This window comes from Penicillium verhagenii, assembly GCF_028828195.1.
Source record: "Penicillium verhagenii strain IBT 33310 chromosome Unknown utg000007l_segment0_segment0, whole genome shotgun sequence".
Classification (NCBI taxonomy): Eukaryota; Fungi; Ascomycota; class Eurotiomycetes; order Eurotiales; family Aspergillaceae; genus Penicillium; species Penicillium verhagenii.
Genome location: NW_026643171.1, coordinates 1,964,059 through 1,991,687, shown reverse-complemented (window position 1 = coordinate 1,991,687; position 27,629 = coordinate 1,964,059). Strand labels below are relative to the sequence as shown.

The 27,629-nt window shown below is 49.2% G+C and overlaps 13 protein-coding genes across 13 annotated transcripts; 6 read left to right on the top strand and 7 right to left on the bottom strand.

Annotated features, from left to right (window-relative positions):
- Window positions 1–124: 124 nt before the first annotated feature.
- On the bottom strand, window positions 125–3,421 carry N7466_007429 (ATP-binding mismatch repair protein PMS1; the record flags this gene model as incomplete). Its single annotated transcript, XM_057166818.1, has 4 exons — window positions 125–3,018; window positions 3,084–3,170; window positions 3,233–3,329; window positions 3,389–3,421. The coding sequence occupies 4 exons, from the start codon at window positions 3,419–3,421 to the stop codon at window positions 125–127; spliced, it is 3,111 nt and encodes a 1,036-aa protein (XP_057019859.1).
- Window positions 3,422–3,715: 294 nt separating this feature from the next.
- N7466_007428 (serine incorporator domain-containing protein) lies at window positions 3,716–5,063 on the bottom strand (the record flags this gene model as incomplete). Its single annotated transcript, XM_057166817.1, has 2 exons — window positions 3,716–4,423; window positions 4,476–5,063. 2 exons carry the CDS (start codon window positions 5,061–5,063, stop codon window positions 3,716–3,718), a joined length of 1,296 nt encoding a protein of 431 aa, XP_057019858.1.
- Window positions 5,064–6,908: 1,845 nt separating this feature from the next.
- N7466_007427 (uncharacterized protein) lies at window positions 6,909–7,259 on the bottom strand (the record flags this gene model as incomplete). The annotated part of the gene is made up of 1 exon (XM_057166816.1): window positions 6,909–7,259. The coding sequence occupies one exon, from the start codon at window positions 7,257–7,259 to the stop codon at window positions 6,909–6,911; it is 351 nt and encodes a 116-aa protein (XP_057019857.1).
- A 77-nt stretch (window positions 7,260–7,336) lies between these two features.
- Window positions 7,337–7,735, bottom strand: N7466_007426 (uncharacterized protein; the record flags this gene model as incomplete). Its single annotated transcript, XM_057166815.1, has 1 exon — window positions 7,337–7,735. One exon carries the CDS (start codon window positions 7,733–7,735, stop codon window positions 7,337–7,339), a length of 399 nt encoding a protein of 132 aa, XP_057019856.1.
- Window positions 7,736–8,424: 689 nt separating this feature from the next.
- Window positions 8,425–10,525, top strand: N7466_007425 (fungal specific transcription factor domain-containing protein; the record flags this gene model as incomplete). Its single annotated transcript, XM_057166814.1, has 4 exons — window positions 8,425–8,506; window positions 8,909–9,023; window positions 9,077–10,287; window positions 10,365–10,525. 4 exons carry the CDS (start codon window positions 8,425–8,427, stop codon window positions 10,523–10,525), a joined length of 1,569 nt encoding a protein of 522 aa, XP_057019855.1.
- Window positions 10,526–11,646: 1,121 nt separating this feature from the next.
- On the top strand, window positions 11,647–12,603 carry N7466_007424 (uncharacterized protein; the record flags this gene model as incomplete). Its single annotated transcript, XM_057166813.1, has 2 exons — window positions 11,647–11,692; window positions 11,999–12,603. The coding sequence occupies 2 exons, from the start codon at window positions 11,647–11,649 to the stop codon at window positions 12,601–12,603; spliced, it is 651 nt and encodes a 216-aa protein (XP_057019854.1).
- On the bottom strand, window positions 12,604–13,106 carry N7466_007423 (uncharacterized protein; the record flags this gene model as incomplete). The annotated part of the gene is made up of 2 exons (XM_057166812.1): window positions 12,604–12,965; window positions 13,013–13,106. 2 exons carry the CDS (start codon window positions 13,104–13,106, stop codon window positions 12,604–12,606), a joined length of 456 nt encoding a protein of 151 aa, XP_057019853.1.
- Window positions 13,107–13,126: 20 nt separating this feature from the next.
- On the top strand, window positions 13,127–13,462 carry N7466_007422 (uncharacterized protein; the record flags this gene model as incomplete). Its single annotated transcript, XM_057166811.1, has 2 exons — window positions 13,127–13,228; window positions 13,331–13,462. 2 exons carry the CDS (start codon window positions 13,127–13,129, stop codon window positions 13,460–13,462), a joined length of 234 nt encoding a protein of 77 aa, XP_057019852.1.
- A 614-nt stretch (window positions 13,463–14,076) lies between these two features.
- Window positions 14,077–15,180, top strand: N7466_007421 (Aldo/keto reductase; the record flags this gene model as incomplete). The annotated part of the gene is made up of 1 exon (XM_057166810.1): window positions 14,077–15,180. One exon carries the CDS (start codon window positions 14,077–14,079, stop codon window positions 15,178–15,180), a length of 1,104 nt encoding a protein of 367 aa, XP_057019851.1.
- A 121-nt stretch (window positions 15,181–15,301) lies between these two features.
- Window positions 15,302–17,170, bottom strand: N7466_007420 (ABC transporter integral membrane type 1; the record flags this gene model as incomplete). Its single annotated transcript, XM_057166809.1, has 1 exon — window positions 15,302–17,170. The coding sequence occupies one exon, from the start codon at window positions 17,168–17,170 to the stop codon at window positions 15,302–15,304; it is 1,869 nt and encodes a 622-aa protein (XP_057019850.1).
- An 853-nt stretch (window positions 17,171–18,023) lies between these two features.
- Window positions 18,024–19,875, top strand: N7466_007419 (uncharacterized protein; the record flags this gene model as incomplete). Its single annotated transcript, XM_057166808.1, has 5 exons — window positions 18,024–18,107; window positions 18,176–18,247; window positions 18,310–18,442; window positions 18,502–18,606; window positions 18,665–19,875. The coding sequence occupies 5 exons, from the start codon at window positions 18,024–18,026 to the stop codon at window positions 19,873–19,875; spliced, it is 1,605 nt and encodes a 534-aa protein (XP_057019849.1).
- Window positions 19,876–21,168: 1,293 nt separating this feature from the next.
- On the bottom strand, window positions 21,169–22,156 carry N7466_007418 (putative GATA transcription factor (AreB); the record flags this gene model as incomplete). The annotated part of the gene is made up of 2 exons (XM_057166807.1): window positions 21,169–21,825; window positions 21,929–22,156. 2 exons carry the CDS (start codon window positions 22,154–22,156, stop codon window positions 21,169–21,171), a joined length of 885 nt encoding a protein of 294 aa, XP_057019848.1.
- A 2,298-nt stretch (window positions 22,157–24,454) lies between these two features.
- Window positions 24,455–26,814, top strand: N7466_007417 (1-phosphatidylinositol 4-kinase LSB6; the record flags this gene model as incomplete). Its single annotated transcript, XM_057166806.1, has 2 exons — window positions 24,455–25,933; window positions 25,987–26,814. 2 exons carry the CDS (start codon window positions 24,455–24,457, stop codon window positions 26,812–26,814), a joined length of 2,307 nt encoding a protein of 768 aa, XP_057019847.1.
- Between the last annotated feature and the right edge of the window lie 815 nt (window positions 26,815–27,629).

Genomic DNA, 27,629 nt, shown 5'->3' with positions numbered 1-27,629 from the left:
TTTTTCAAAGCTTTTGTTTTTGTTTATATGCGTTCATTATGTACTGATGATTACCACGCTTTTCAATGTTCACGGTTCTATATAGTGCCTACTACTTGTAGGTAGTAAGTTGCTGGACCTCGTTTCATTCATCGTCCATTTCCACATCCACATCCGCCTCCCCTTCTACATACCGTTGCCATAGATCTAAGCCCGTAGGTTCATCCGATTCAAGCTCCGACTCAGGCTCTCCATCTTCGGCCGGAGCCTGATCCGCATATTCATTCCACTCCTCCCACTGTCCTAGACGCATCAGATGCCTCATAGTAGGCCGGCCGTGAGGACAGTTCCAGGGCTTATCGATCGTGCCCATATTTCTAACAACGCGTTGCATTTGGCGTGTTGTCAAGGTCTTCCCGATCATGATACTTGAGCGACACGCACGCATGGCAAACATCTTCCGCACTTTACCAGGGCGCGGAATGGAGATTCCATGATTAACAGGCGACTCCGACAAGAGGACGATCAGTTCCTCGAGATCACGAGATCCAAAGACAACCTCCTTGCTCAGGGGCAGCGAGACAAGCTGACACCGACGGCCGATAGGCTCGTCGCCACTTTCATCGACCGTGACGATGAAGCCGTTCTTCTCGAGGGCGGATCGATTCTCCAGCACGACCTCTTCTTCGACGGCTGTCAAGTCCAATCGCTGTGGGCGGACGAGCCGTTGATTTTGGACGACGGTTTCGGCCTGAAGTCGTTCGAAATTGAACTTTTCGTCCGAAGCATGTTGGTCGATGATGAAGAGTTCGTCGTGGTCATCGCCTGGTCGGACAGCAAGGATGAACCCCAGGTTGAATTGGCCTATTATGCGCATTTGGGCAAAGTCCGCTTTGCTGACCGTCAAGGAGAGTTTGTCTTCTGCTGTTGTCTCGTCTGCGTCGGCGTTGTCAACTTGTGATGAAGCACTTCGTGGTTGGAGACATTCTCGGATTTTGTCCATTTGGGTCCGAAGTCGGGAGACAGATGCATCTATTGTGCTGATGAGACTGACAGTCGCGTCGCGGTGCGCAGCACCCTTGTTCATTTTGTTGGCCCGGCTGGCGCTATGTTCATCAGGCAGAACGGCTGTTTCCTCGGCTTGGTGGATTAGGCGTTGGACTGTAGCTTCTTCTTGAGCTTTCTTCTTGGCTTCGTCAAAATCGCCTTGACTATCACTAGTGGTTGTTTCTTGCCTAATATCCCGGCCGTCATTGATGTTTGACCGAAGAACGGAATCGTGAGTTTCTTCTGAGATATCATAATGTTCAGGGTCCAGGGAAGGCACTTCCGGATGCTCTGCTTCGTCCTCTTCATATTCTTCATCCTCAGCCTCGGCCTCCTCTGCTTCAACATCTTCATATTGCTCATCATCGTCATCGATTTCTTCATCCTCGCCCTCACCCTCCTCATCTTCCTCCTCATCTTCTTGTTGTGTCCCCGGTGCCGAAAAGGCTCTCATATGTTTCCCGAATATATTAGGCCTAGAAGGCGTATGGACTCTTCGTTTGCTCTTGGGGGTTTCATTATTTGAAGAGCCGTAGTCAGAAGTGCGTTTCCGCGGTAGGCCACTTCCAACCATAGATGTCACAGTGCGTCCTCCAATGGTAATAGTAGCCATCTCAGCTGGCACTCGACGAGGACGTATGCGATCAAAGGCATTTTGGACCACATTCGGCGTTTCTTCAGATTCTTGCGTCCCAGATTCCAGTTCCTGCTCTTCATCGGAGACCTGGGATGAAACATCAGGCACCTCGGGAGTAGCTTGAATGGTTTCTGATACCGGGACTATACCACGGCTCTTAGGTTGACCAGGTGTGATGTTTAATTCTGGCTCCGGAGAGGCGGCAACCGGAGGCAGCCTTGAATGCCGGGACACTTTGGTAGGTTTTGTAGGCGAAGAAGGGACGTCCACCTGACTAGAGCCATCTTGCGAGCTCATAAATCGGCTTATACTTCCTACGGTCTGACTTTCTGCTTCCGGTTGGGTATCGGCATCCTCCTTGCCGTTCCGTTCCAGATGCGGAGTTATAGGGGATGCAGATGCACTCTGAGCAAGCTGTCTCGCAGTCACAAACCCTGGCAACGACGCCTGCTGCTTGCTCGCCGAACTTTTAGATCCCAGCACCTGCGACTGAGGCACTGTCTGATCCGCTGCCTCAAACAATTGAGCCAGCGAGGTCTTCAGAGACTCAATCAGCGCCGCTGCATCGTGGAGCAAGATCGTTCGCTTATCCGGGGACACATTCACATCATAAGCATTAGTATCCATTTGAAAATCCGCAAAGATAAATGGCGACTGCGAGACATTAAACGATTTATAAACTTCATTGAATGCCTTCGCAATCTGCGGCAATCCACAAGGTCTCGAATTAACGAAGAATACCTGCCGATCAGGCGTCTGACGACCCTCTCCGAAGACAGGCCGCGAGATATGTCCTCGAACCTGGATCTCATTCACCTGTCCATCGCCCCCGGCTCGTTTCATCGAATAAGAAGGCTCGAATTCCAAATCCAGATCCAGAGGGATCAGAGCAGATAGTGTCTTCGCGCCGTAGACATTGGCGATATTCTCCTTGGTTGTAGGGTTACTATTTGTAGAGAACACAACCACATTCTTTGTCTTGCCGACCGTATTTCGCACGCTGAACCGGACCCCCGTGCTGATACAGGCGTATGCATGTAGAAGGTTCAGCACCTTGCCGTATTCTCGCTTGATGTTCTTCTCCAGTTCTCGTCGACGGACGGGAAGGCGCTTAAAGATTCCACCGACAGAGGCGGTGGTACCTTTTTGGCCTGCGACGATCTGAGTCTTGCGTAGTTGACCTGATATTTCGAAATCCAGCCTGTTCGCTTTCGGGGCTTGATGTGCCTGGGCGGTTACGACGTGAAAGTCGGCGAGGGCGCAGAGGGAGGAGAGGGCCTCGCCGCGGAAACCGAAGGTGTGGAGGGTTGTCAGGTCGTCATATGAAGATAGTTTGGAGGTGTAGTGTTTTAAAGCTGAAGTAATTGGACGATTAGTGCTGAGAATGAAACGATCTAAGCTCTGAAGCCCTCAAACTCACCGACATTTTCATAGTTCTCCGGTGAGATTCCAGCGCCGTTGTCTTGAACCTCAATCAAGTCCAACCCGTTGTTCTTAAATCGAACCTCTAGAAGAGACGATCAGTAAGCGAATCGCTATGCAGTGCCCGCTATGCAATCCAGCACCCACCAATGCTAGTTGCGCCCGCATCAAGACTGTTTTCGACTAGTTCTTTCGCGACAGAGCATAGGTCGGTGATAACCTGGCCAGACTGAATTTGGTGGACCTAATCAGGTAACAGATTAGATAATGGGACATCTGCTGGGTAAATGACCAGAGCCTTACCGAGCGGGCCTCGATAGCCTTGATGGTTGCCATTATACCATTATGCCCGGGTAGTTGGTGGTTGGAGCACGCGTCGCACTTTACGCGTGGAATGGGGTTGCCAAGCCTGAGCTCCACTTGATCCACAGAAGGTGATGTTCGGGGGAAGTACAACGTACAACGTACAACTACGGAATACTAAATCTCATGGAAGTTTCAGCTCAAGAATAGCGTATGTAATAATAATTGCATACATAGAGGCTGGATGTGCCAAATGTATAATAAAAACCAGCTATCGCTTAGAACGCCCGAAATTTCAAACTAGCCGCCAATACTCAAGTCTACATTTCAAAAGCGATCGGGCAACACAAGCGGTGCGACCAATGTCCACAAATAAATCGCGTAGCACACCCAGGAACTAATGATTTTCACCCAGCTCGCCCAGTATGTCCGACCCACGGGCGCGAAGTCAACGTCAGTTGTATCAACCTGCAGTCCTTGCGCCAACAAGGTGGCCACCCAGGTAGTAGCAAGGAAGAAGATGATGTGGAAAAGTGTGTAGCTGTACTGTGTCGAGCCACGTTCATCGTCTTTGCTGCTGGTCTCAAATTCGTCCTCATCGTCATCGTCATCTAGGGCGCTAGCCGGCAGACTGCCGCTTTCAACCGCAGCTCGGAGAGCCTCTGCCCGCATCTCGCGACGGGTGTTAGGTTGCTGCGTAACCAGCCCATGCTCATCGTCATCCAGCTGAATGTAACTGTGACCACCCTTGGATCCCAGTGCAATACCTTGAGTAGCAGCACGCGTGGTAGTGTATGCAATGGTGGCCATAGTGACAATGGCACCCAAAACGACGGTAACAGTTCTGGTACTGGTGGAGCGAACCAAGGGGTTGCAGTTTTTGTCATCGGGTTCCATCGATACAGCGGAAAGTGTCAAATATGTGCAGTAAACTGTGACCATGGCAGCCTGAGCTAAGCCCGCGCGAGGGTTGGAGTCCTGCACAGCAGGTTGCACGGAAACAAACGAGACAATCAGGAACAGAATAAGGTTGATCTAAGAGTCGTTAGTTTCATGAAGCTCGGTGGAATGGAGTAAGAAATCGTACCGAAATCGCAGCCTGGTTCATGGAGCATGAACCCCGAGCAAAGAAGATGAACATTAAGACCGTCATGACAATAGATGCCAAGTACATGCCGAGGGTAGAGCCAACGAGCAGACCGCGCCACAACCGCGAGTCATTATCTTCAATCTTCTGTAGACACAACTCAGCCCATGAATGCGCAAGATCCACCAAAAGGATCAGGCCCAAGAGGAGGAAAAGCATGGCACAGAAGAAGGCGATGTAGTTTCCGTATACAAAGAAGAAAGATTCGGGGATGAAGAATGACATGACAACAAAGGCCAGCCAGAGAATGATCTTCGGTCCCCAGAATCCGTTCTGAAGTGCGGCGCGAGTATCTCGAGTGTTTTTAACACCAAGTAAGAGGAGGGCGAAAATCAAGTGAAAGAGACCGAGACCGAAGTTGATGCGATGCACAGCAACCCAGCCATGACATTCTTTGCCGTCGCAGCGAATCTCCATATAATCAAGCGTTAAGTGTTGCAATTTCTTCAACGCCCATGGTGTGAGCATAATCCAGGAAACAATCGAGTTGATTAAAAGGATGAAGGCATAAGCGATTCTCGTCGCCATACTGTGCTAGAATTAGTGCAAATTCCCTCGCGCTAGGCAGCCAAGGGATCGTACCTGTTTTGGAATTTTCCACAAGCGCTGCATACCGCAGAGCAGGTGGCTGCACCACAGCATGATCCACCGACCGTGAGAATCTATTCAAGTGAAGAAGAGTCATTAGCGAAAGGCTCATCGGTCGCGCTCGGAAGGGATCTTACCGTGCTCACGCTGGGTATCGCCAGCAACGGCAGGGATAGTAGAGCACCCATAGTGGGGGTTCAGGCGGTTTAAAAATAGATCAGACCCGACTGCGAGTATTCGCTTTGATAAGTGTGACTTGACCTTTGAGCAGTTCTGAGATTGGGCAGACGTTTGAGGTGAGGAGATTCCCAAAGAGTGGAGTTGACGATCACAAACCCGCCTTCGTCATGTCCTGGTCACATGGCACTTATGTAATGGAAACGGTTCATGCGGGTTTTCCCGCTTTTCAAGTATAAAAAACCTCAATCTCAGCTATTTGACGAGACTTTGATTATAATCGACGAAGATATCGTCTCTCATCTTTCAGCTCTCCCCCCTCGCGTCTTGCCTCTTGAAGCCATAGCTATGGAAAAATAGAATGATATTTTGAACAACTAACAAAATTCAGCAGCTTTCATCACCTACTAGTACAGACTCCACACAGAAGTCCTCCACCATTCTACCGACTTGGGCCCCCAACTCAACCTCTCCCAAAACCTCCTCAGCACCATCCACGTCCACCCCTCTTGGACCACTTGTCTCACTAACAATCACCGTCTACTGACTGGCGGCAGAATTACTAGGAGAGATAGGTGGTCTAAGGGGGGCAGATGTGGATGGTGCTAAGGAGGTTTTGGCAGAGGATGAGTTAGCGGCCTAAGTTGATAGAATGGTGTAGTTCTCTAGAGTCACGATGACATGATGAGAGCCGATGCTGCTCAGTCAACTGCTTGAGATTGATCCACTGTCATGTGGTGCATGAAATTCGTTCACAATGAAGCAACACAACTCAAGAGACTGTCGGCCTCAATTTGAAGGCTACTCAATCAAATGCTAGCGCGGTTCTCAGCCCGACGCGCCTCAAGCTACTTCTTGTTATTTCTTCTTTCTTTCCTTCAATGTTTACTCTTTGTCTATATTTTTCTTATTTATCAGGATCACTGTCATCTATTTTGGGCTTTCCTCGCCACCTTACATCTAGCTTAGTGCCGACTTCAGCGAGAGTCCATCCCCGGGTGTCTTTTTTTAAGAAAGGCCACAATATATCTCTTCACTATTCGGGTACTGGCAAAATAATATTATCACATAATTTCCCCAGCTGGCAGACTTGTAGTTGAAAAGTAAGATCTGGAAGTAGGCACCGAGTCAAAGTGAGTACAATACCTATCTCAAGCAATAACCTTATAGTCGTCTCAAGTACTGAGCACTTGAGTAGGCCCTTATCTCGAGTACTGATATCGGGAGTGTATAGCACCCATGCCAAGTATCAGGTACATACTAGTATCATGTACACATGCACTTCTTGGACGGTTGAATACCTCCAGGGCTGCTAGGTATCTACTAGAGACGTGCCTGGAACTTGCATGTGGACTGCGCGCCGTGCGGATTGCTTTTAACTTGCACATGTGTACAACATACCTGGTACCTACTAATAGTACTAGGCATTAAATTCATATTGCCTAGGTAGCCTCAACTTGAGTGGACCTTCACACCAAGCCAAAACCGAGCGGTAAATACTAGTAGGTCTTTGGATATTTTAAATCAGCCCTACCTAGAGGGCGGTTCACTTCCATGTTAATCTAATGCAATATGCTATTCATGAAAATCTCAGTAGAATATCGCTCATTACTTTTTCTCTTTGGTGCCGACTTTCTGATAAATCCAGGGGCTGCCTGCGCCATCTAAAAGATCCTGGGCGATAAAATCTGCATTGTCCTCAAGCGTTGTCTTGTATGATGATGCCTGGCTCAAAACATTCAAGTAGCCACCGATGAGTGGCGTACGCAATAACTTAGATGACCACTCCGGGGGTGAAGTGCCAGCAACCGATAGATTGTTGGCCGACGCCTCGTTTGGAAGAGGATAGGTCGTTTCGCTCCGAGGGTGCATGAAACCAGGGCAAAGAACGGACCACTGAATGCCCGAGGGTGGTAAGGCTTGAAGCGTAGCCCAAGTATGACTGTGCTGTGGGAACATTCGCAGACTAGATTGAGATCAACCGTTAGCATATCTCCCAATAACACAAACAACGAGAGATATAGCCATTTGACTTACTAGTCCACGATTCGATAATTGCTATTAGGGATGTCCAAGAGACCGAGTCCTCCGAGGAACCACATTCGCAATGGAGCTTCGCGTTTTTGACCCATCTCTAAGGCAGCGGCAATGGCAGCATCCACGATTGAAGGAAGGTCACTTTTCCCCCAAGGAGCCATGGCAGCATAGCCAGCTGTATTGACGATGGCATCGCATTGGTGTTTGTTTCCAGCAGCTGTGATATCGGCACTTTTTGTCGCGTCCCCGAGCTCCACGGCCAGAAGTTGAGAGATAATGCTGGGAGGGAGTTTTGATGAATCGCGCGCAAAGGCGACGACGGAATGTCCTCGCGCTAACAGAGCCGACAAAACACGGGAGCCGAGTCTCCCAGTGGAACCCAAGACCAAAACCTTCATTTTGTCAAGACGGGCGAGATAAGAAATACGTCGGTGGGTCGGGGACTCGGGGACTCGGGGACTAGGGGACTCGGAGTAGGTGATTTGCGATCAATGGCAAAGGGAAGAAAGAACGGAAGGCGCGTGGAGTAGTTTAAGCTAGCGCCAGCAGCAACAAACCCCTGAAAAGTATTAAAGAAAGATTTTCTCCAGGTAAACAACACACGTCACACTATTTATTGGGACATATCTAAGCTGAAATCGAAGCTATAAGCCGCTAGTGTCCCCGCCAATGATGCAAAAAAACCCCACTCTACCGTCGGAGGAACTTTCGGGTCGACTTTTAAGTGATCAGTGATCGCCCGTGGTTCGAGCTTGAACTTGGATTCACAAAATTTCACAAAATTAGAGAAAACAACACACAATGAACTTCAACACCAGATGATCCAGATATTGAGTCACTTAAATCTCATTCTTTCATCCGCTCTTACACACAAACTCAATGGATGGGACCGAGATTGCTATGTATGCCATTGCCATGAGTCCCATGACATCTCTGGACGACCTCGGGAACATCGACATACGCTAAGCTCTATCCAGACTAGCACCGGAGGAACTTTTGTGACACTTCGAGTTCAAAGAGATCTCCGGATTGGCTTCCTCCAGCCCCAGAGTCAACATCGGGATAACTCCTTGCATAATTTCGGCCAATGGACTTTCAAGACGATGGACGTTCCGATCTAGGCACAGCGCCTCTACACTTGCGCGGCTCCACCACTCGCGAGAAGACGAGTGAGAGAGCCCCGGATCACAGGAGAGAATGGAGAGTATGCGATAACTGTAGACGGTAACTATACTCAGCTCATTCCAGATTCAATCCATGGATGCTTGGTCTGACATAATTTTCAGGAGAAAGGTCAAATGTACGATCGAGTCCCACAGATCTCGCCTCCATGGATCTGCCCTAAACTTGGAATTCTTGCTCTTTAGGTGATCAGGGGCAGCCCAGCTGTTCCCTCTGCTCCAGTCGAGGAGACGTGTGCACTTACTTGACAAAGCGACGGAAGCCTGGCCCCTCGAAGGGCACACGCTACAAGACTTATCCAACAACCCGTCAACCATCCAGTACTATTCTACCTATCCAACTTCGAATGGCTGGTCAATGATGGAACAATCGCTGACCGAACCGTACAGACTCAGATGCTTCAAGTTCGATCGGGCAAAACACGACAGATCAGTCGTCCACTTTATCATCTTCTACATCTTACCAAGAAACAAGCACCGTTCCTCACCTATCCAGTCTATCTTTGTATGTCCTCTTCACTTCCGCCACTTGATCTTGGCTGACGTAATCATTCCAAGAATTGAGAAATACTTCGACGTTGTTCAAGACGCAAATCCCATCTTCTCAAAAGACAAATTTCTCCACGACTATCAAAGTTCACTATGCGATCCAGAACTTGTCTCTGCGATAACTACAATCACGTTGAAGCTAATTGGCTCCAATTCTCCCGAGGACGAACACAATCTAGATGCCCGTATTGCCCGACTCTTAAGTTCAAGCTTACTCGAGGACGACATTATAGGCACAACTCCATCGCTTGACCAGTTCCGCAAAGCTTGTATATTAGCATTCTATGATTTCCATCAGTTCCCAGGGCACCAGTCCTGGATGCGCATTGGCCAAATTACGCGCATGGCATATCGCACGGGCCTAGACCGACTTGAAAGCCTTCGTGAACTGTATGATGACTGGGGTTCGTACAGCAACGACGAGATTCAAGAGTGGCGATCTGTGTGGTGGTGTATCTACCGCCTCGATTCCTATTCCAATCTCTCATCAGGCACACCATATCTGATTGAACACCAATTCGTCAATACATCTTTTATTCTTGACTACTCTCATCACTCTCCAGGAGACTCCGCTACTCCTCAAGAGGTGCATTTACCTTCGGACTATGCAGATCTTTACAAGCTGCTTCCAGTGTTTGCATTAAGTCCCAAGACTTTCTCGAAGAACGTCCATCTCCTTTCCATTGCTGCCATGCGGCAGACGGGAACAGCTAAACGAATGCATTTCGCACGACCGAGAGACGATATGACCGAGTCCCTTGCCAATATTCAACGTCAAATTTCTACGCTTTCTCTATCATTGCCACCTGGCTTTTTTAATCCTGCGCGGAATGCATTCGCAAATGAGTCTCATGAGGACCACCATGCACGGCTGGTCACCGTTCTCCATCTTATGATGGCCCGACTACTTCTCACAATGTTAAGCTGTGCTCAAGCAAAGAAAGATAAGGCAATGGTACTGCTTACCTGGCAACAGGTTCTTGAGGTTTGCCAGGACATTGCTTCGGTTATGGAGCAGTGGAACTCATTGTTCTGCATGAAAGTGGATCCAGCAATTTCGTTTATTCCCTTTACAGCACTCGTCTTTCTTGACCTCCACAAGAAGTCCACAGCAATGGACAACCCTACTCTCCAAACAAAGATTCAGTATCAACAGACCGTTCTTCGTCTAAATCTTGAAGAATTCGCGAAGCGTTGGACTCTTCCGAGGCTTCTCAATTGTAAGTGCCTCATAGACACCCGTTACGGAGATAATAAATAACTAGTTAAACCACCCGCTTACCAATTTCATGTCCAGTGTCATTTGCGGGGTTCAGCGAATCTGTTTCCGGTCCGCTATCCCACCGCCATATATTTGTGATTCTCTCGCGGTTCGAATCACCTCTTCATCCGAGGTGGCTACAATTCCTCTCAACGGCCCAGGCCCACCTAGATTCCGTCCAAGATGCACATCATTAAAAGCGACCCACTTACGTCGGTTCCCCACCAGATCCGAAGCCATGATCTCACGCCAACCGGGACTCCTGAAACAGATACGACAGGCCCCGCACCGGTGTACGACGGTGTTTCCTCGCCAAGGCGCCGCCAGGCCCGCCACTATACACGGGGCGGGAAGCCCAATCTCGCTTCTAAAATCCCGTGGCTGGATCTAGTCTAGAGTTGGGCGTGGCAACGCTTGATTGGCCCTGGATGCAGTTTCCGGGTCATTGCCTACATGCATGATGATGCACGTTCGGCAGCCTCGAATCGAATAGTTCGCAATATGTAGTTTGTTGACCTTGTTCTGGTTCTGACGGCCTGTCAAAAAGCCTGGGCGGTGTTGCACAGGACGCCTCTAATATTAATAGCGCTACTTCAATGCAGATGCGGCTCGATCATAGCCAAAGGGAATCGTGTGGCTGCAGAAGAAAATTTTTTCTTGTCTACGCTTAGTTCTGGTTTCCCCCTCTTCCCATAGTTGCATACGTAATGGCTGTCGGTGACTTCCCAGGCCCGGATTTGTCTGCACATATGTGGGACTGAAATCGAAAGCTACAATGTACTAGTCAAGTCTTTCCAGGTGTCTGGTATGCCTACTAGTAACTACCAAAAACATATCTGGTTACACCCTAAATAACACCCTAAGAGTTACAAGGTCAGGGTAATGAATGTAAATGTTTTTCATGTGGCTATTGCGGGCCCAGACCCCAACGCGGAATAATTCCCTGCGTTGCCGTCCTATCCCATGCTATCCCATGCTACCGGTAACTCACATTGGAATACTTTGGAATCATGCAAAAATAACCCGGACTTTTGTAAAAGAGCGCTTAGACCCATCAGTACTCAACACGAGAAAAGCGAGGGAATCTTCATTGTGAAATGTCACAGTCACCTTAACAACAACCCCCTCTCTACCCAAGTGCTATTTAGCGTCTCTACTATTTCCTTCAAGTCTTCAACATACCATTTGAAGGGCTCCTTCGCTCCACTTTTATTCCAGCCGCACCGAGACCGAAGGAGTACCTACCTGCCGTGGTTTGGCTTTTCCTTCTGGCAGAGTCCACGCCCCATCCGTTCCCTTCATGTGATCGGACTCGGAGATGCCTAACAGGAAGGAATACCTCAATGCAAACGAGTTCGAGAATGGTAAGCAGACCTAGATTCCGAGCATGCTCGCGGTCTGCTGAGTGACTGCGAGTGACTATGTCGTCTCTCTTGGAGTTTTGGTCTAGATAACCATCACTTCCAACCTGTTTTCTTTCTAATCATGTGTTCCGACATGTGCACCATACCGATCGAGAAGAGACTGCAAAACCAGACAGCTTGATACTTGACTGCTTGATACTTGACTGCTTGCTACTGTTTACATTTACCCCTCTGGTGGGCACATGCTCCATCATGATCTGCTGTTAGTAATATTGATGCAGCTGACATGATTCATGGAACTCCCAGGCCTCAGGACGTTGGATACCGAGATGGGTCGCGATGAGTGGCTCGTCGCCTTCGCCCCTATCCGACTCATCGCAGCAGGCGGGTATCTGGCCATATCCTTCTTCCACAATCGCGAAAGCACGGAGGACGTCGATTACCTGATCGATCCGGAATTTGAGCGAGAGAAGGAAATTCGACAGGCTCTCGATAGGGCCATCCTAACTGTAGCAGAGCAACTTAACTATAACGAGACATGGATGAATAACGACATGGCTATCTTCGTCACGGGTCCATCCCGCCAGACTTTATTTCGGCAAGCGCTTGGGCAGGGCATCGCGCTTTTCAAGGGGCAACATCTCGAGGTCTTGGCTACGCCCATCGAGTGGGCGCTTGAGACCAAATTACGAAGAATATTTAATAGCAACCGGGGCAGGAAGGCCATACTCGATATGGGTGATGCGGTGACTTTTCTCAAGTACCTGAGGACACGGAATAAAGGACCTCTGAACGCCGAGTCCGTCCGCACGATGAATATAAATGGGTTCGATGTCATTCCGGATGACAGGACAATGCGACAGGTGGCTGATGAATACCGGAACAAGTACAACGAGGATATCTTTTCTTAATTAAATGGTGTAAAGCCAGCCTGTGTTGGTAATAATATTACGCTTCAAGAAATTGGGACCTTTGCCACCTTTCTCGAGTACCAAGTTCCCTTCGGCATCTAGGCTTTCGGGGGGCACAGACTGCCTTAATAAATCTTTGTCCATTGGTGGCACTTTTGCCGTCCATTTCGGCAGCTCCTGTGGTGAGAACGGGGGCCATGAGGCATCGTTGGTCTCACGATACACATGCTCTTTATTTCGCCGTAATCCGAGACTCAGCCTCCAATTCATTGCCTCATGGAGCTCCTCAACAATGGAGGCAATCATTGCATACCGGAGCGGATCCGGGTCTTTCGGATCTGGAATATCTTTTATATCCCACCCTGACTGGTAGAAGAAATATTCCGTTTCCCATCCCATCGATGCGTACCGGTCAGCAAGATGCAGTTCGTAGAGGCGATAAGCCGAACGTAGCGGGGTGTCGCGCATACGCCAAATGGGGATCGCGCGGTAATTATGAACATCATTGAAATGTGATGCAATGATGCCTGTTTTGTTTTTCTCGTCGTTGATGAGCGCGCGGAGGGAGAATGGGCCCGGTATTCGGAACGACCATGACGGGTATGGGATGAACAGTCGTAGTAAGGTAAGTAGGGGGTATTGGCTCTGATGTCTGAGTCGAGTGAGACTACCGCGGAGTCGAAGTGGGGATTCTAAATAGCGAAGCCATCTTCGAAAACGAGTCCAGAGTGACAGCTTTGGCCGCGGCCGACGTGGGGTCATGAGCGGCAAGTTGCAACTCAAGGGTTGGGCAAGAGGCACCGCAGGGGTAAACAGAGGTGACGAGTTCGGGTTGTGGCGATCCAATACTCAGGTCTAGCTAGATTTGCCGTCATCAGCCCTGCATCATGTCGTGGCTTTGGAAAAAATCCGGCGTGGTTCATGGTTGCGAGTTGCATCTCCTGCCCAAAATAGCTATACGTCAACCGCTTCGAAAATCAGGTGATTTTGCCGCTAGGCCCAAAGGGTGCTATTTGTTGATGAGGCTATATCCCATTATGCGTTCAACCAACACAAGTGAAAAGTATAAGGAATTAAAAAATTGATGAAGGAAAAATTCTAGGCTAACTGCAGCAGCAGATTTTCCGGATAAAGCCTCCACGCGCGAAGAAAAAAGTTCCATACATATTGTATTACCGTCGGGCGAGTTATTAGTGGCGGAGATAACGGCGGGATTAACAGCTATCGGAGGCTACGATAAGCGGACTTGACGGTGGAATTTATACTCTCTACATGGTCACGGTAATTCATGTTGAGTGATTGTTTCGAAGCTTGAAAATGTGGTGTTTTTCTTGTCTATTTAAGAGTCTTTGGTCTCGCATTCTTTTCAATATGAGAGCAGCAGGCTTTATCTACTTGAGTTTCCTTTACTCTTCTCTACCCATCGCATTGATTACTTGACAAGGTTGAAGCTTTGAAGTCCAAATCAACGAAATGACAGCCCCGAATGAACTGCCCTTGCGCCAGCTTGGTCGTAATGGGCCCTTTGTCCCCCGACTTGGACTGGGATTGATGAGCTTGAGTGGAGTCTACAATGAGCCTCTGTCAGAACCTGATCATTTTGCTTTCTTGGATGAAGCCTATAAGCAAGGAGAAACATTCTGGGACACCGGTAGGCCGAACCCCTCAAGGGAGCAATCTAAATGCAACACTTACACATGTACTAATGGAATCTCTGCAGCCGACAAATATGGCACATCTGAAGAGGTGCTGGGCAGGTGGTTCGCTGTGAACCCTGACAAGCGCGAACATGTATTCTTGTCCACCAAATTTGGCATCAGAGCAGTCGCACCTGGCAAAGATGCCCCAGTGTTGACTGTTGACTCCACTCCGGAGTACTGTCGGGAAGCCATCGAGAGCTCACTTCGCCGTCTCAACTTACCTTACGTGGATATTTACTACATCCACCGTCTGGACCAGGTCACCCCGATCGAAAAGACCATCGAAGCCATGGTCGAACTCAAGAACGCAGGGAAGATCAAACACCTGGGTTTGAGTGAATGCAGTGCTGAGTCCCTCCGACGAGCGCATGCCGTGCACCCTATCACGGCTGTCCAAGTCGAGTATAGTCTTTTCTGCCGTGACATCGAATCGCCAGAGATTCGTCTTCTCGAGACCGCTCGTGAGCTTGGCGTTACCATTGTGTGCTACAGTCCACTTGGTAATGGGCTTCTCACCAATACCATCCATGCCAAAGTAGGTGAGAAGCCGGAAGGTTCACGGGGATATCTGCCTTGGCTGAAGGAGGAGAACTTGGAGCAGAACGCGGCTGTGATCAAGAAAATCCATACCATCGCTGCATCTAAGAATGTCTCATCTGCTCAGCTGGCTTTGGCGTGGTTGCTCGCCCAGGGAGATGACATTTTTCCAATTCCCGGAACAATTAAGGCACACCGAGTGGCTGAGAACCTGGAGAGTGTGCATGTTTCTATCTCGGCGGACGAGGAGAAAGCACTACGGGAGATAGCGGGCGGGATTGTTGGTGGTCGATTCCAGGCAATGACTGGGTATGTCTTTGCAGATACTCCGGAGCTGTGAGATGTACAGGTGTATTTTGAGCTCTGTAGTCCACGACTGGAGGTTTAATGCCTCGGTTCTTTGGCACTTTTCAAGCTTTCAGTATGTGTATAGGTCAATGATGTTTTCGCGGCAATGTTTCTCACGTCTCAAAGTTTGGAAAATCCGTGGTATTCGAAAAATCTTCAAGTAAAATGTGTAGCCTGCCAAAATACGGTAATGTAAAGCTCATCTTCTGGTGCTCAAAGATGGCTTTCGTGTAATCATTCTCGGGGGTTCCAGGCTCCAGCCATGTTACACATTTGGCACCATTGGCTGCACATTCTTCCATGTGCACCAAGTTAGTTAAAATTTCAACACAAGAAGGAGTCAGACTGCCGTTTGTGAGACTTGAAACTTTTTTCATGGTCTGAATCACATCATCAATAACTGCCAAGTCTCGAAAGCGCTGGTGCTCCAACGCATTTTCTGTCTTGAGCCGATGCTCGTTCATATGTATTTGGAGGAGGCACACCGCAGAAGCAAAGGCCTTCTCGACGAGACCAAGATATGGAATATTCTGGAGGGTGTCGCGGAATATGCAAAAGTGAGCGAGGACCTCGCGACTTGAACAAAGAACGGCCTGTTTGCTGTAGGTATAGTCTGGTAGCGGATGAGCCTTTATTTGATGATGAGTCGTTGATTTTAGACGGATATGCTCAAGGAGATACGGCTGATGAAGAACAACAACCAGATATGACTGATGCATCTGCGTCAGGATTTTGATGAACTGTTCCGGCGTGTCCAAATCGGGTATATCATGGCCTAGACTTAGCACTGGTGAAACCCACCAACGGATAGGTGGCATGCGACCGGCTCTTTTCAGTTCAAGATCAATACCGCGTGTCTCTTGGTAGTCATCGGACAGAAGTTCGTGCATATCGACCTTGCTTTCATTTCGTTGTTGCAAATAGAGGTTTCTGGTGATTATTTTGCCTACAACCGTAATATGGGTGCGCTCTAACCGATCTGACCACTCATCGGCCGCAAGCTGCCGTGCACCGGTGAGCTGACCGTCCACATCGACAAAAGGGAGTCCAAGCATGAGAGATAGAAACCGATCACTGTATATTAGACGGAACCAAATAGATTCTGCACGGCTCTCAGTCTCATGCCTCCGACACGGCACACCCATCGAGCGTGCAATCCCCAACGCTCGACGAAAGAGAAGCCAGGCAGAATGAAGATTGCCCACGTGGATATGGTAGCGGGCCTCCAAGATGAGAGTCTCCAGGCCATCAAGTGAGTCGATAAGCAGATCCTGGGAGGTGATATAGCGAGACGCGACGTTGATAAAATAATTGGCCACTTGGTGACTTGGTTGGTCAAATTGGAGCTCGGGCACTTGATGCATCGGCTGTTGTAAACAAAGAGCAAGTTGAATTATTGTATGTGCAAGCTGCACTTGCTGATTGGACTTCAGTTTGGATTGGCTGTCCACCCGAGCAAGTGTCTTAGAGCAGATCAATAGATAAAATGGTTGATTACAGAACGGGCTGCGATCCAAAATTCGCTTGAGAATAGCAGCAGACGGAAGTAATGACTGAACATGGCTTAAGGAGCCGGACGATACCAAATCATTTTCGGGAGTGCCATTAGTGTCTGTGGTTTGAAGATGTATCGCTCTGGGGTCTATCGTATCGAAAAGCAAATCCTGGTTCACTTCCCGACTGACTGGTGATCTTTGGGATGATGAAAAGGCCTCTTGATGTTGTACCAGCTGCGCCACCAGGCTTTCGACGTAGCTAATGCGCTGTTCCACTGCTTGATATCCTGCATCTTCATGGGATGGGTACTGCTGGCTGATGCAAGAGAGTCCCCTTCGCTGGCAAGATGCACATATTGTTGCAGAGGATGAGATGAATTGGCATCGAATCTTACGATTCTTACACTCCCAGCAGCTGGAGGTGCCTTTCCGGATCTTTCGATGCTTCTGCGTTGGTTGTTCCCGAGACTGTGATAGGGAAGCCATTTTGAATGGTATAGTTCTAGGCTTCTAACTTGAAGGTTGCCTCTAGTATCCGAGAGGTTGTTGACTGCACGTGTAGGGAGACACGCTAAACCTCATCCGGCGATGCTGTCATGGAGTTTGATATACGAAGTATGTTCGTATAGTTCCAACCACACAATTCCTGCACTTCTTGCATGATGTTGGGTTCATGGTCCCACTAAAAAACACAGATCGATGCTTACCTCGGAAAACTTCACTGTTGAATATCCACATGTAAGCGTTTATATTCGAGGATTAAATGCATCCATTTGTATAATATTCTTGTATTTTCATTGTGAAATGACGTAATGTTTTCAATTATACAGAAATTCTCCCCTTTGCAAGAGAGATGCGACTCTAACCTTTGGAAAAAGCATACATACAAGAGTACCTGTGTATTTCTTTTGCATTTTATTCTGATGAAGTGAGAACAGAACCATCTTATACATGTATACTATACATTGCGAAGAATGCTTGGCGTTCCGGGGATTTACCGGCCAGCCCCGGTGGCCCGCTCTCTGTCCGTTATCGTGGCCTCCCCGTAGGTCGATTACGACGCTCCTGAAACTTCACCTCCACCTGGCCCCCCTCGTTCGTTCTCTTTAACTCGGCTCGTTCGGCGTATTCCACCCCTCGTCATTCATTCGTCAGCTCCGATGTTCCTTAGCTGGTCGCCCTTCTTTTTCTCGAATACAATCTCCAGCGACCGTGCGCTCCGATAAACGCGTGACCCCGAATCCCGCACACCGATTATACTCTACTAGCTGCCATCGTCCTTTGTCGGACTGTGTCGCACCGTCTCTAGTGGACCAGGATATAACCAGAATCTCTCAAAATGACCAGCACTTCTCTTCATACCACTGCCCGGGTCATCTCCGTGATTGCGGGCACCCTGGTCGCCTTATCCTGCGGAACGAATGTATGTCGTCTTTGGTTCCCTGATGTGAAAATGCGATGACTGACCGAATGACTTGGGAATTATGATAGTATGCATACTCAGCATGGGCACCACAATTCGCACACCAATTGAAGCTTTCTTCGACAGAGGGTAACCTTATCGTGAGTCGTGTGACATTTCCCGTCTATATAGCGAAGAGCCCCCGATATTGACAGTTTGGCAGGGTGTAGCAGGAAACCTGGGCATGTATGCCATGGGTATTCCTATGGGCTTATTGACTGATGCAAAGGGACCTCGTCTCATCACTTTGATTGGTTCAGTGTGCTTGGGTCTTGGATACTACCCGATCTATCTGGGTATGTTTTCTTAAAAGTTGGAGACCGAAGCGGACAATCAGATCTAACATTTACGCCAGCCTATCAACACGGAGAAGGATCGTGCCCAATCGTTTTCTTGTGCTTTTTCGCTTTTCTGACTGGTACCGGTGGTTGCTCGGCCTTTGGCGCTGCTATCAAAGTCGGTACGTCATATATTGATTTGATCCCTTATCCGATTAAAGCTAACAAAGTTTCTTAAAGCGGCATCCAACTTTGGTGAGAACCGTGGCACTGCCACGGCGTTCCCGCTGGCTGCTTTCGGTCTTAGTGCTTTATTCTGGTCCAATGTCTCGACTCTTATCTTCAAGGATGACACCGGTCGCTTCTTGTTGCTTCTCGCCTGCGGAACCACTATCCTCTCCTTAATCTCTATCCCATTCCTGCGAATCTTCCCCAACGCCCAACACGAGCCTTATACTTCAGTGCCTCACAATGAGGGAGCCCCTGAGTCGCAACGGATGCGCCCACCAAGCACATTCGGAGACCACCCCGATGATATCCACGACTCTACTGGCTACGACCACGAGAACTCGGCTCACGCACGCAGTCATTCCGTCGTTTCGACCCACCGTAGTGGTGCGTACAACCACGACCAGGACGAGAGCTCATCGTTGGTGTCCAAGCCTGATGGCCGGCCATCATTCGATACACTAGACGATGACTACTTGGCCAACATCGCCGTGGAATCTCACCACACCGATATCCGCGGCCTGGCCATGCTTAAGCACGTCGAATTCTGGCAACTATTCTTGACCATGGCGCTTCTGTCCGGTATCGGCTTGATGACCATCAACAACATTGGAAACAGTGCGAAGGCTCTATGGCTCTACTATGACGATAGCGCCACGCCGAAGTTCATCCAGCAGCGCCAGGTCATGCATGTTTCTATCCTGTCCTTCGGTAACTTCCTTGGTCGCCTTCTTAGCGGCATCGGTTCCGATATTCTCGTTAAGAAACTCAACATGTCTCGCTTCTGGTGTCTCTTCACCTCTGCGCTTGTCTTCACCCTCACTCAACTCGCCGGTGCTTCCATCTCCAACCCAAACACCCTCGTCGTCGTCTCCGCCCTAACCGGCGTTGCTTACGGCTTCTTGTTCGGTGTTTTCCCTTCCCTCGTCGCTCACACCTTTGGAATTGGCGGCCTCTCCCAGAACTGGGGAACCATGACTCTTGCCCCCGTTTTCAGCGGCAACGTATTCAACCTTGTCTACGGCACAGTATACGACCGCCACTCCGTCATTGGTCATGAGGGTGACAGCGAATGTCCCGATGGACTAGTCTGCTACCGCTCCGCCTATTATATGACATTCTTTTCCGGCCTTTGCGGAATCGTCGTCTGTTTGTGGAGTATTTGGCGCGAGTCGCAGATCCACAAGACCATGCGCAGGAAGGCCGACAGCCGCATTGCATAGATGATATTTTTCAGGAAAATAATCAAGTGCTAGAATTGGTTGGCGCGGAGTCTTACCAGGTGGTCCTACCTAAGTAATGGTTCGTCTTTGATTTGTTGCTATGATACCATTGGTGCGCGAAAGGGCGCACCTTTATGATCCAGGATTGCTGGCCAATATCTCCTGGCCCTAGAGGAATCGGGGTTTATACTATGCATTTTCCCTTACATTTGGGTCTCCTCGTTTAGACTTGACACTTCTTGCATTTACTGCGACTTGACTTCTCCATTTTTCTTTCCTTGTCTTTTCTTTTATTTGATTTGGGCCTCGGTTTCGGTGAACTATTGTCCTTGTGACTTGAAAGTTTCAAGTATTGGAATTGTATATGAACCATTTCCTATATCCGGATGATATCAATTGACATTCTTCATGAAATTTGCTCGCCCAACAACTCTATGCAGCAAGAATGGCCGAGGAGAGGAGCGTAAAGGAAGCGATGGGATGGCACAGGATAGGATTTATCTAATTATACTTGTAGTAGTAACTACTAATTACCATCGCGAAGATGTCCACAACTTGTGTAAACTGTCCAATATTCAGCTAGAGGTAGTCACTGTGGACATTTGAAGAAAGATCGAAACTTTGGAATGAAACACCAGACATAATATATCAATTTCAAGAAACAACTCGGCTCGTTGACCTGTCAAACCAGCCGGGTGAAACAAGCACCTATCGCCTCTATCAGGGCAAGAAACGAAGTAGAAACAAAGGCTCCCTGACCAATATCCCGATCAACATTGCAAACGGGCTTATCCCAAACAAGAAAAAAAAAAGAGAAAGACAAGATTCATGTGTATTTTTTGTGATTTCACCACGGCTGAAACCTTATCTGATCTTCCCACTCCCGTGTACGAGATTCTGTAGGGAAAAATAAGGGTGGGGAAAGAAGAAGAAAGAATAGGTAAGAAGTGAGAAACACTATATTAGAAGGATAATCGGAGGTTTCGTACACGAACCCGTGGCGAAGAGCAAAGATTAAAAGAGATCTCTTGGTGAAGCATCCCGACAAGAATCAGAAAGGAAATTAGAATCAACCATGATTGAGCTTTTTGTGTTGAAAAGGGAGGAGACGAAAAACAATATCCATGCCACCGGTGACGAAAGAGTCGGGAAGGGTATCAAAAGGACCAGGGAAGATCGGACAAGCCAGCAGCCAAGCTAAAGCCGGACTCCAAACCGAAAAGATCGGCGCGGAGAAAGGCTGTTGAGGCCATAAAGATTGAGTGGTGGGGAAGTGAATTCTTTTTCGTTTCTTTAAGCACTGTTTGGTGACTTTGTCTGTGTGGGCGATTGCTCAGGCGATTGCTCCACCACGTCCGAGAGACGAATTCGCTTGGCGTGGGGCTCTAGGAAATCGGCTTCACCACCCAGCTGGCGCTCTAAATCATTGATGTGTCGCTTAAGTTCATCCTCTCTGTGTTGTGACTCTTCGAGGGAGCGGCGCAGACGAGACTCCGAATCGCGAGCAATCATCTCCGACCGACGTGCGCTAGCGTCGCTCTGCTCAAGTTCTGCAACGCGACCACGGAATAGCTCATTAATCAGATCCAGTTCACTGACACGGGTCTTGAGGGACGTGTTAAGGGCCAGTAGGCTTTCGTATGTCTGGGGGGAGTCGAGCTGACGATCCACGGCCGATGGAGAGGGCTGACGCAGAGGGAAAGAAGGCATTCCCGAGCTCAAGGAACCATCACCTCGAGTAACGCTATCAAACATGTGCTGAGGCGCGATGTTCGAGTTATGCATGGAGGCGAACCCGGGTGTCTCTGTTCGCGACAGGGGGGAATTTGATCGATCCGAGTGACCCGGAGACATTTTACGCGACGCGCGACGGTAGCCATGAGAGCCCATAGGGGGGGTTCCCACATCGGATTGTGTCGCCAGACCATTGGGATCGATAGGGCCGCCAGACTAGAAAATCGCAATGGGTGGTCAGCAAATCGAGAAATTTCTTATCTAAGGTCCGAAGACGACAGGGTGCAGAGATTTTTGGATGCGCTGGTCGCGTACTCACCTTGCGTTTGGGGCCCTGGCCAGTCTTCACGCGGTTGCGACTCTTGATCACATCAGTTTTCAAGCTTATCGGACGAGGGCGGCCGTGCAGTTTGAGGAACAAGCCGCAGGCATTGCAAAGCACGGAGCCGGATTCGTCCCGACGCCACAGGGGTGTGGTGGAGGTGCCGCAGTTCTGACAGACGGGCTGTAATTGAGGTCGTTTGTCGTCAGTCAATGTGCTCGCCATAGTGGGAAATGGGGAGATCAAGTGGAGGAAGAAATGGGATGTGGATTGGGGGGAGTTGTGATAGATGATAAGATTGGGGAGAGATTTGACGGGCTCGATAAGGGAGAGGTGCACGGATCGGGTGGTGCCAAGGCCCCAGCGACTCGCTGATAATACTTCCGTGCAAAGATAAGGAGCGATAGGCCCACTCAATGAAAATCATGATAGATAGGGACATGCGACAAGAGAAATTGGACAGGACCTTCCACTTACAGGATTACTTCCTTGACCACCAGTAGTGGCCGCTGGAGATGAGGTCGCGTAGGTCATGTTTGGCATGTTCAAATTCGCATTCCTGGACTCGCTGTGTAGGAAAACCGGTCAGCCAATCGATTCGCGCCCATTTCTGATGCGCCCATTGGATCCCTTCATGCAGAGAGGAGGGGTATCCAACTAGTCTGGGGAGAGAGGGGGAAAATTATGGGATATTCCTTGTTATGACTCGATAATGAATCCCATCTAGTCATTATTTCCTGTATCCATAAACGTACCGTAAATTGGAGGTGGGAGCAGACGCGACTGAAGCAAGTGCCGCCAATCCTGGCAGGGAGGCGCTCACAGAGACCGAACCTGGGAAACTTTCTCTGTACTCCGAGCTGTTGTATTTGCCAATACTGCTCAGATCTGGCAGTGCAGGGGAGAAGGATTTGGGTAGATCTGTATCCGTAGATTGCGACGCGGGAGTATCGATGGACGGAGACTCGAAACGGGAGAGCTCGGACGATTGATGCGGAGGCGAGCCTGGTTTAAGAGCCGGGTCAATGGGCGCCGCCCGGTAGAGGATGGAAGCCACAATGGAGGGAGAGGGTGCTGTTCGATGAAAATCCGACCGAAACCGAATTATACAAGGAGAAGGAGGGAGGGAAAGAGCCAAGCGGTTGGAAGGATGGAGGACGAGATAGGTGGGGAGGAAATCCGCGAAGTAAGGTTGACCGCAGATTGTGGAGGAAGGTAGATCAACAGAGCTTCAGGGTGCTTGTGTTAATTAACGACAATGCCAGTGGGGAGGCCGTTGGCCGTTGGCCGTTTCACTAGGAAGTGAACGCTACTCGCAGAGGCAGTGATAAGGATTCCTCGCAGGACACCAAATCATCAACAGAGGAAATGTAAGAATAGGTTGAGTTGGTCCTCGGAATTGAGGCCGAGAAGAAAAGATTCAATCGGATCTCGATCAACACAGTAGTCGGGGTTGGAAGATATGCGAAGATGCAGAAATGGATCTTATCCTTCCCGATTGTTATTATCGCGCGCCGTATCGAAATTATCCCTTATCGCGCTTGTCGCATGGGGCTGGGGCAGTGTACGGTGGTAATTACCATGAAATCCAGACCATTTGAACCATTTTTTGCTTTATATTTTCTGTTTTAATTTCATAACCTATTGGAATGCATATTCTTTATTATAAACTTTGGAGTCCTCTGGACCCTGCCCCCGCCATCTATGCTCATTCCAATGAGGCATGTAGACCCAGTGAGGTGGCCCCAGGCACCATTTGTCAAGTCAGGTCTACGGAGTACAGAGGACTTTCTAAATGATGCACTGTAACCCGTATTCAGATGGTCAATCATTTGTATGATCCCTTCTATTGTCTATCTATAGAATAAATATGATGGGATCATTCAGAGTAAATATTATAGATAATAACCGTACATACTAGTAGTCTTACTACTAGTTGTACTTAACAAATGGATAGCTTCAATGTGGTTTTAGTTGCGCCAATGACCAACTCCCTTCTTCTCGCTCGGAGACAGTTGGCCAATTGAGCATGTGGGTCAATCCACGACCTCATTTCCCAGCTTTTTCCCTGTTGACATATTGTGATAGTCTAGGAAACCTTGGAGCCGAACCACAAAGCGCCCAGTAGCAACCCCCTTTTATGCGGGTGGATTTTTAGGGGGTGGAGACTGCGGCACTCTGTGGCGGTGTCGGTATAGGTATTACTGCCCGTGAAAGAACATCAAAGAACATCACTATGAGCGTAGAGTGTATCATTGACCCGGATGCGGTAAATTACCTGTTACCAGACCCGCCTCAGGTCAAGCCCCCCTGCCTTAAGCCATGTCTGGCCATAATAATAATCAATCATGACGGGATGCGTTAATTCCTCTGCCTTCAAGTCCTCTCTTACCTAAACCATTATCTCTAATGGAGTGAACATTTTTTTGTCTTTCGTTTTCCCCCCCTCAGCACGTTGTTTTCTTTTCTTCTACTGGAATTGTCTTCTTCATCCTCTTTCTCCCAATAGATCTGTCCCTCACAATGCCAAAAAACCGCCCTGCCACGTCAGGCTACGCCCGTCTCGCCCAAGCCGAGGAAGAACGCGGTTACATCCATGATGACTCGGAAGATGACGAACTGGCTGCGGTCTCCTCCACAGTGTCAACCTCTAACCCCCGTTATGCTCCTATTTCCTCCCGAGCCCAGATGCAGGCGTCCGGTCTCGCCACGCCTCCAAGTCATCGACGCAGACACAGTGCATATTCCCGCCGCAGTCGCCGAAACTCTGGAGTGGATATCAAGGCTATAAATGCGCGTCTGGAGCGATGGGCGGATGAGATTGCCGCCAAGTTCAAAATCAACCGAGTCAAGGGCAAGACCTACGAGGAAGAGAAGCTCGAGATCTATCACTCCGTCTTCCAGGCCCCCGAAGGTGTGCGCCCAGTGTCGGCCGAAACTCTGGAGTCGGATGAGTTTGAGGGCCTGCAACGGAGGCAACGGGCGGAGTATGAGGAGATCATTGAGAGTGTGCGTCTGGCAATTGAGCTTGGTGTGCATCCAAGGATGATCGCGCAGGGAAGCTCAGGCAGTTACTTTGCTCGAAACCCTGAAGGAAAGGTCGTCGGCGTGTTCAAACCCAAGGATGAAGAGCCCTATGCCTCACGAAATCCTAAATGGACCAAGTGGATTCACCGGAATCTGTTTCCCTGTTTCTTCGGCCGGGCGTGTCTTATTCCCAACCTCTCCTACGTCTCCGAAGCTGCCGCATACGTCCTCGACGCCCGCTTACGCACCAACCTCGTCCCTTATACTGATATCGCGTATTTATCTTCGAAATCATTCTTTTACGATTTCTGGGACCGGCGCAAGGCTTGGAAAGGAAAGAAGATCTTGCCTCCCAAGGCTGGTAGTTTCCAGGTCTTCCTTAAAGGATACAAAGATGCCAACATCTTCCTCCGTGAACATCCTTGGCCCGACCAGATCAATTCAGGCTTCCGGGCAGAAGATGCCCCGAAGCGCAAGAAGCGGCCGTGGAACGAGTCGTGTCGCCCGTCTGGCGTGCAGTCCGATGACGAAGATGACGACGAGACTGGACAGATACCCACGCCAAATCCACGTGACGAAAGCGCTGAGCGTCGTTTCAATTGGACAGAAAACCTCAAACAATCATTCCGTGAAGAGCTGGAGAAACTGGTGATTCTGGACTACATAATGCGCAACACGGATCGTGGACTGGATAATTGGATGATTAAGATTGATTGGGGCACTGAGCAGGTGTCTATTGTGGCCGACCCCCCCAAGTCTACTGAGCCACAACCCAAACACGACGAAGATGACCTTTTGCCTCCTCCGCGCCCAGTCTCTGTCAATTCGAACGGTTCCAATCCCTATCGCCGGCGCGAGCAAATGATGGCAGTTAGCCGCACAGGAACACCTTTAGCCTCATCAGAACAGCAGGCGTCAGTTCAGGTTGGTGCCATTGATAACAGTCTATCATGGCCATGGAAACACCCAGATGCAGTATGTCTCTTTCATAACACACCTCCTTTTAACTATGCTAACCCACAGAAAAGTGGCGGAGTTTCCCCTTCGGATGGCTTTTCCTACCCGTGTCCCTGATTGGACAGCCATTCTCACAAAAGACTCGCGACCACTTCCTTCCCTTGCTTACATCGACTGCATGGTGGAGTGGAACGCAGATGGCTCTGCGCCGAGTCTTTTCCCAAGACGACGATTTCAAAGAAAGTATGTTTGCTCGGCAAATCGCCGTTATGAAGGGCCAGGCCTGGAATGTGGTTGAGACGTTGAAGCATTCGGACCACGGCCCGCTCGAATTGACCCGCAGGACCCGAGTCTGCGTGTGGGACGATCTCGTAGATGTACCCGTTGCCATTCCAATGCGAGTACCCTCTACCGACATGCAAAGACGCCAAGCCATGAATTATGACAACGAAGAAGAAGAAGAGATGGATATTGGAGCGGCCAAATCCTCTCAACCCAACCCCGAACACGATCTCCTAGGGTTAGGGCCGTCTTCAACCGACCTTCCAAACCCCAACCGGTTCGAGCTCTCCCGTGGGCCATTTGGCGGACGAGCTACTGACTCCATCGGTAGTCCCGCTACATTGAACGAAGGCGATTTTGCACGCACAACTACTGATGGCGCCTATGCCAGGTCACTAGATGGATGGCCTGACGTCTCGACTCGACCCAACAAACACCGCAAGCATGGTGGCTCTCTATCCTTCCGCGTCCCTCACATCAATTCCTTCGGCAGCGATGACCTTGAAGGAGACCTTGGATACGCAGCCGCCGAGGGCATGGAGGGAAATCAGCGTAAGGTCATTGTGGAGCGTTTGGAAGCCGTCAAGAGCAAGAACCCTGTCTTTACCTGGTGCTAGAGCTTACAACCTCTGCATTGAGGCTTAGATTTCTTTTCGCTTTTTGTTTTTTTTCCCACCTACCCTTTTCATGCCATTGCATTTTCCATCTCAATTATTTAATCTGCCATTGCTTCCTTTAGCGTTCCTCTTCTCGGACCTGCAAGGAGATCTGTTTGTGCATCCTCGCAATGTCTTCTTTTCTGTTCTGCACACACGTGGTGATGACAGTGTTGCTTCTTTTTCTTCATTTTTTTCTTTCTCGCACGCCACGCTCATGATTGGGGATTTTGTGTTGTATATAGACCGTTTCTGGCTGTTTGGGCTGGGGTTGCGGCGCATTGATTAAGCGCCCATTTAGCATACATATAGTGTGCTTAAATCCACCCCTTTACTACTGGGGTGTTTATGTTATTTTCATACCCAATATTACAGCATTTGCTTTCAGCAAGGTTCTCCGATAATCAATCCAGCATTGAAACCTTACGACTACATATCCATGCCATTTCCAAATTTTTGTCTACTTCCAGAAATCATCAATTGATCGGGACTTCGTGACCTGGTTATTTCTGGAGGACTGCGCAGTTCAATGTTTGCAAGCCTCAAGCAAGTGCTTGAGTTGGTTTGAAAAATGACATACATAGATAAACTCACACCGTGGATGCTCTGAACAATCCTCCAGGGCTGCCTATGTAACCATCAATCAATGATGGGTGTGCTAGGCAAAGACAAGCCTGGGCGTCTCCACTAATCCAGGACAGATCACAATCGATCAATAGGGTAGACTACTATCATGGATGCGATCTAATTGGAAATAAGCTTCTGTGTCCCATCCG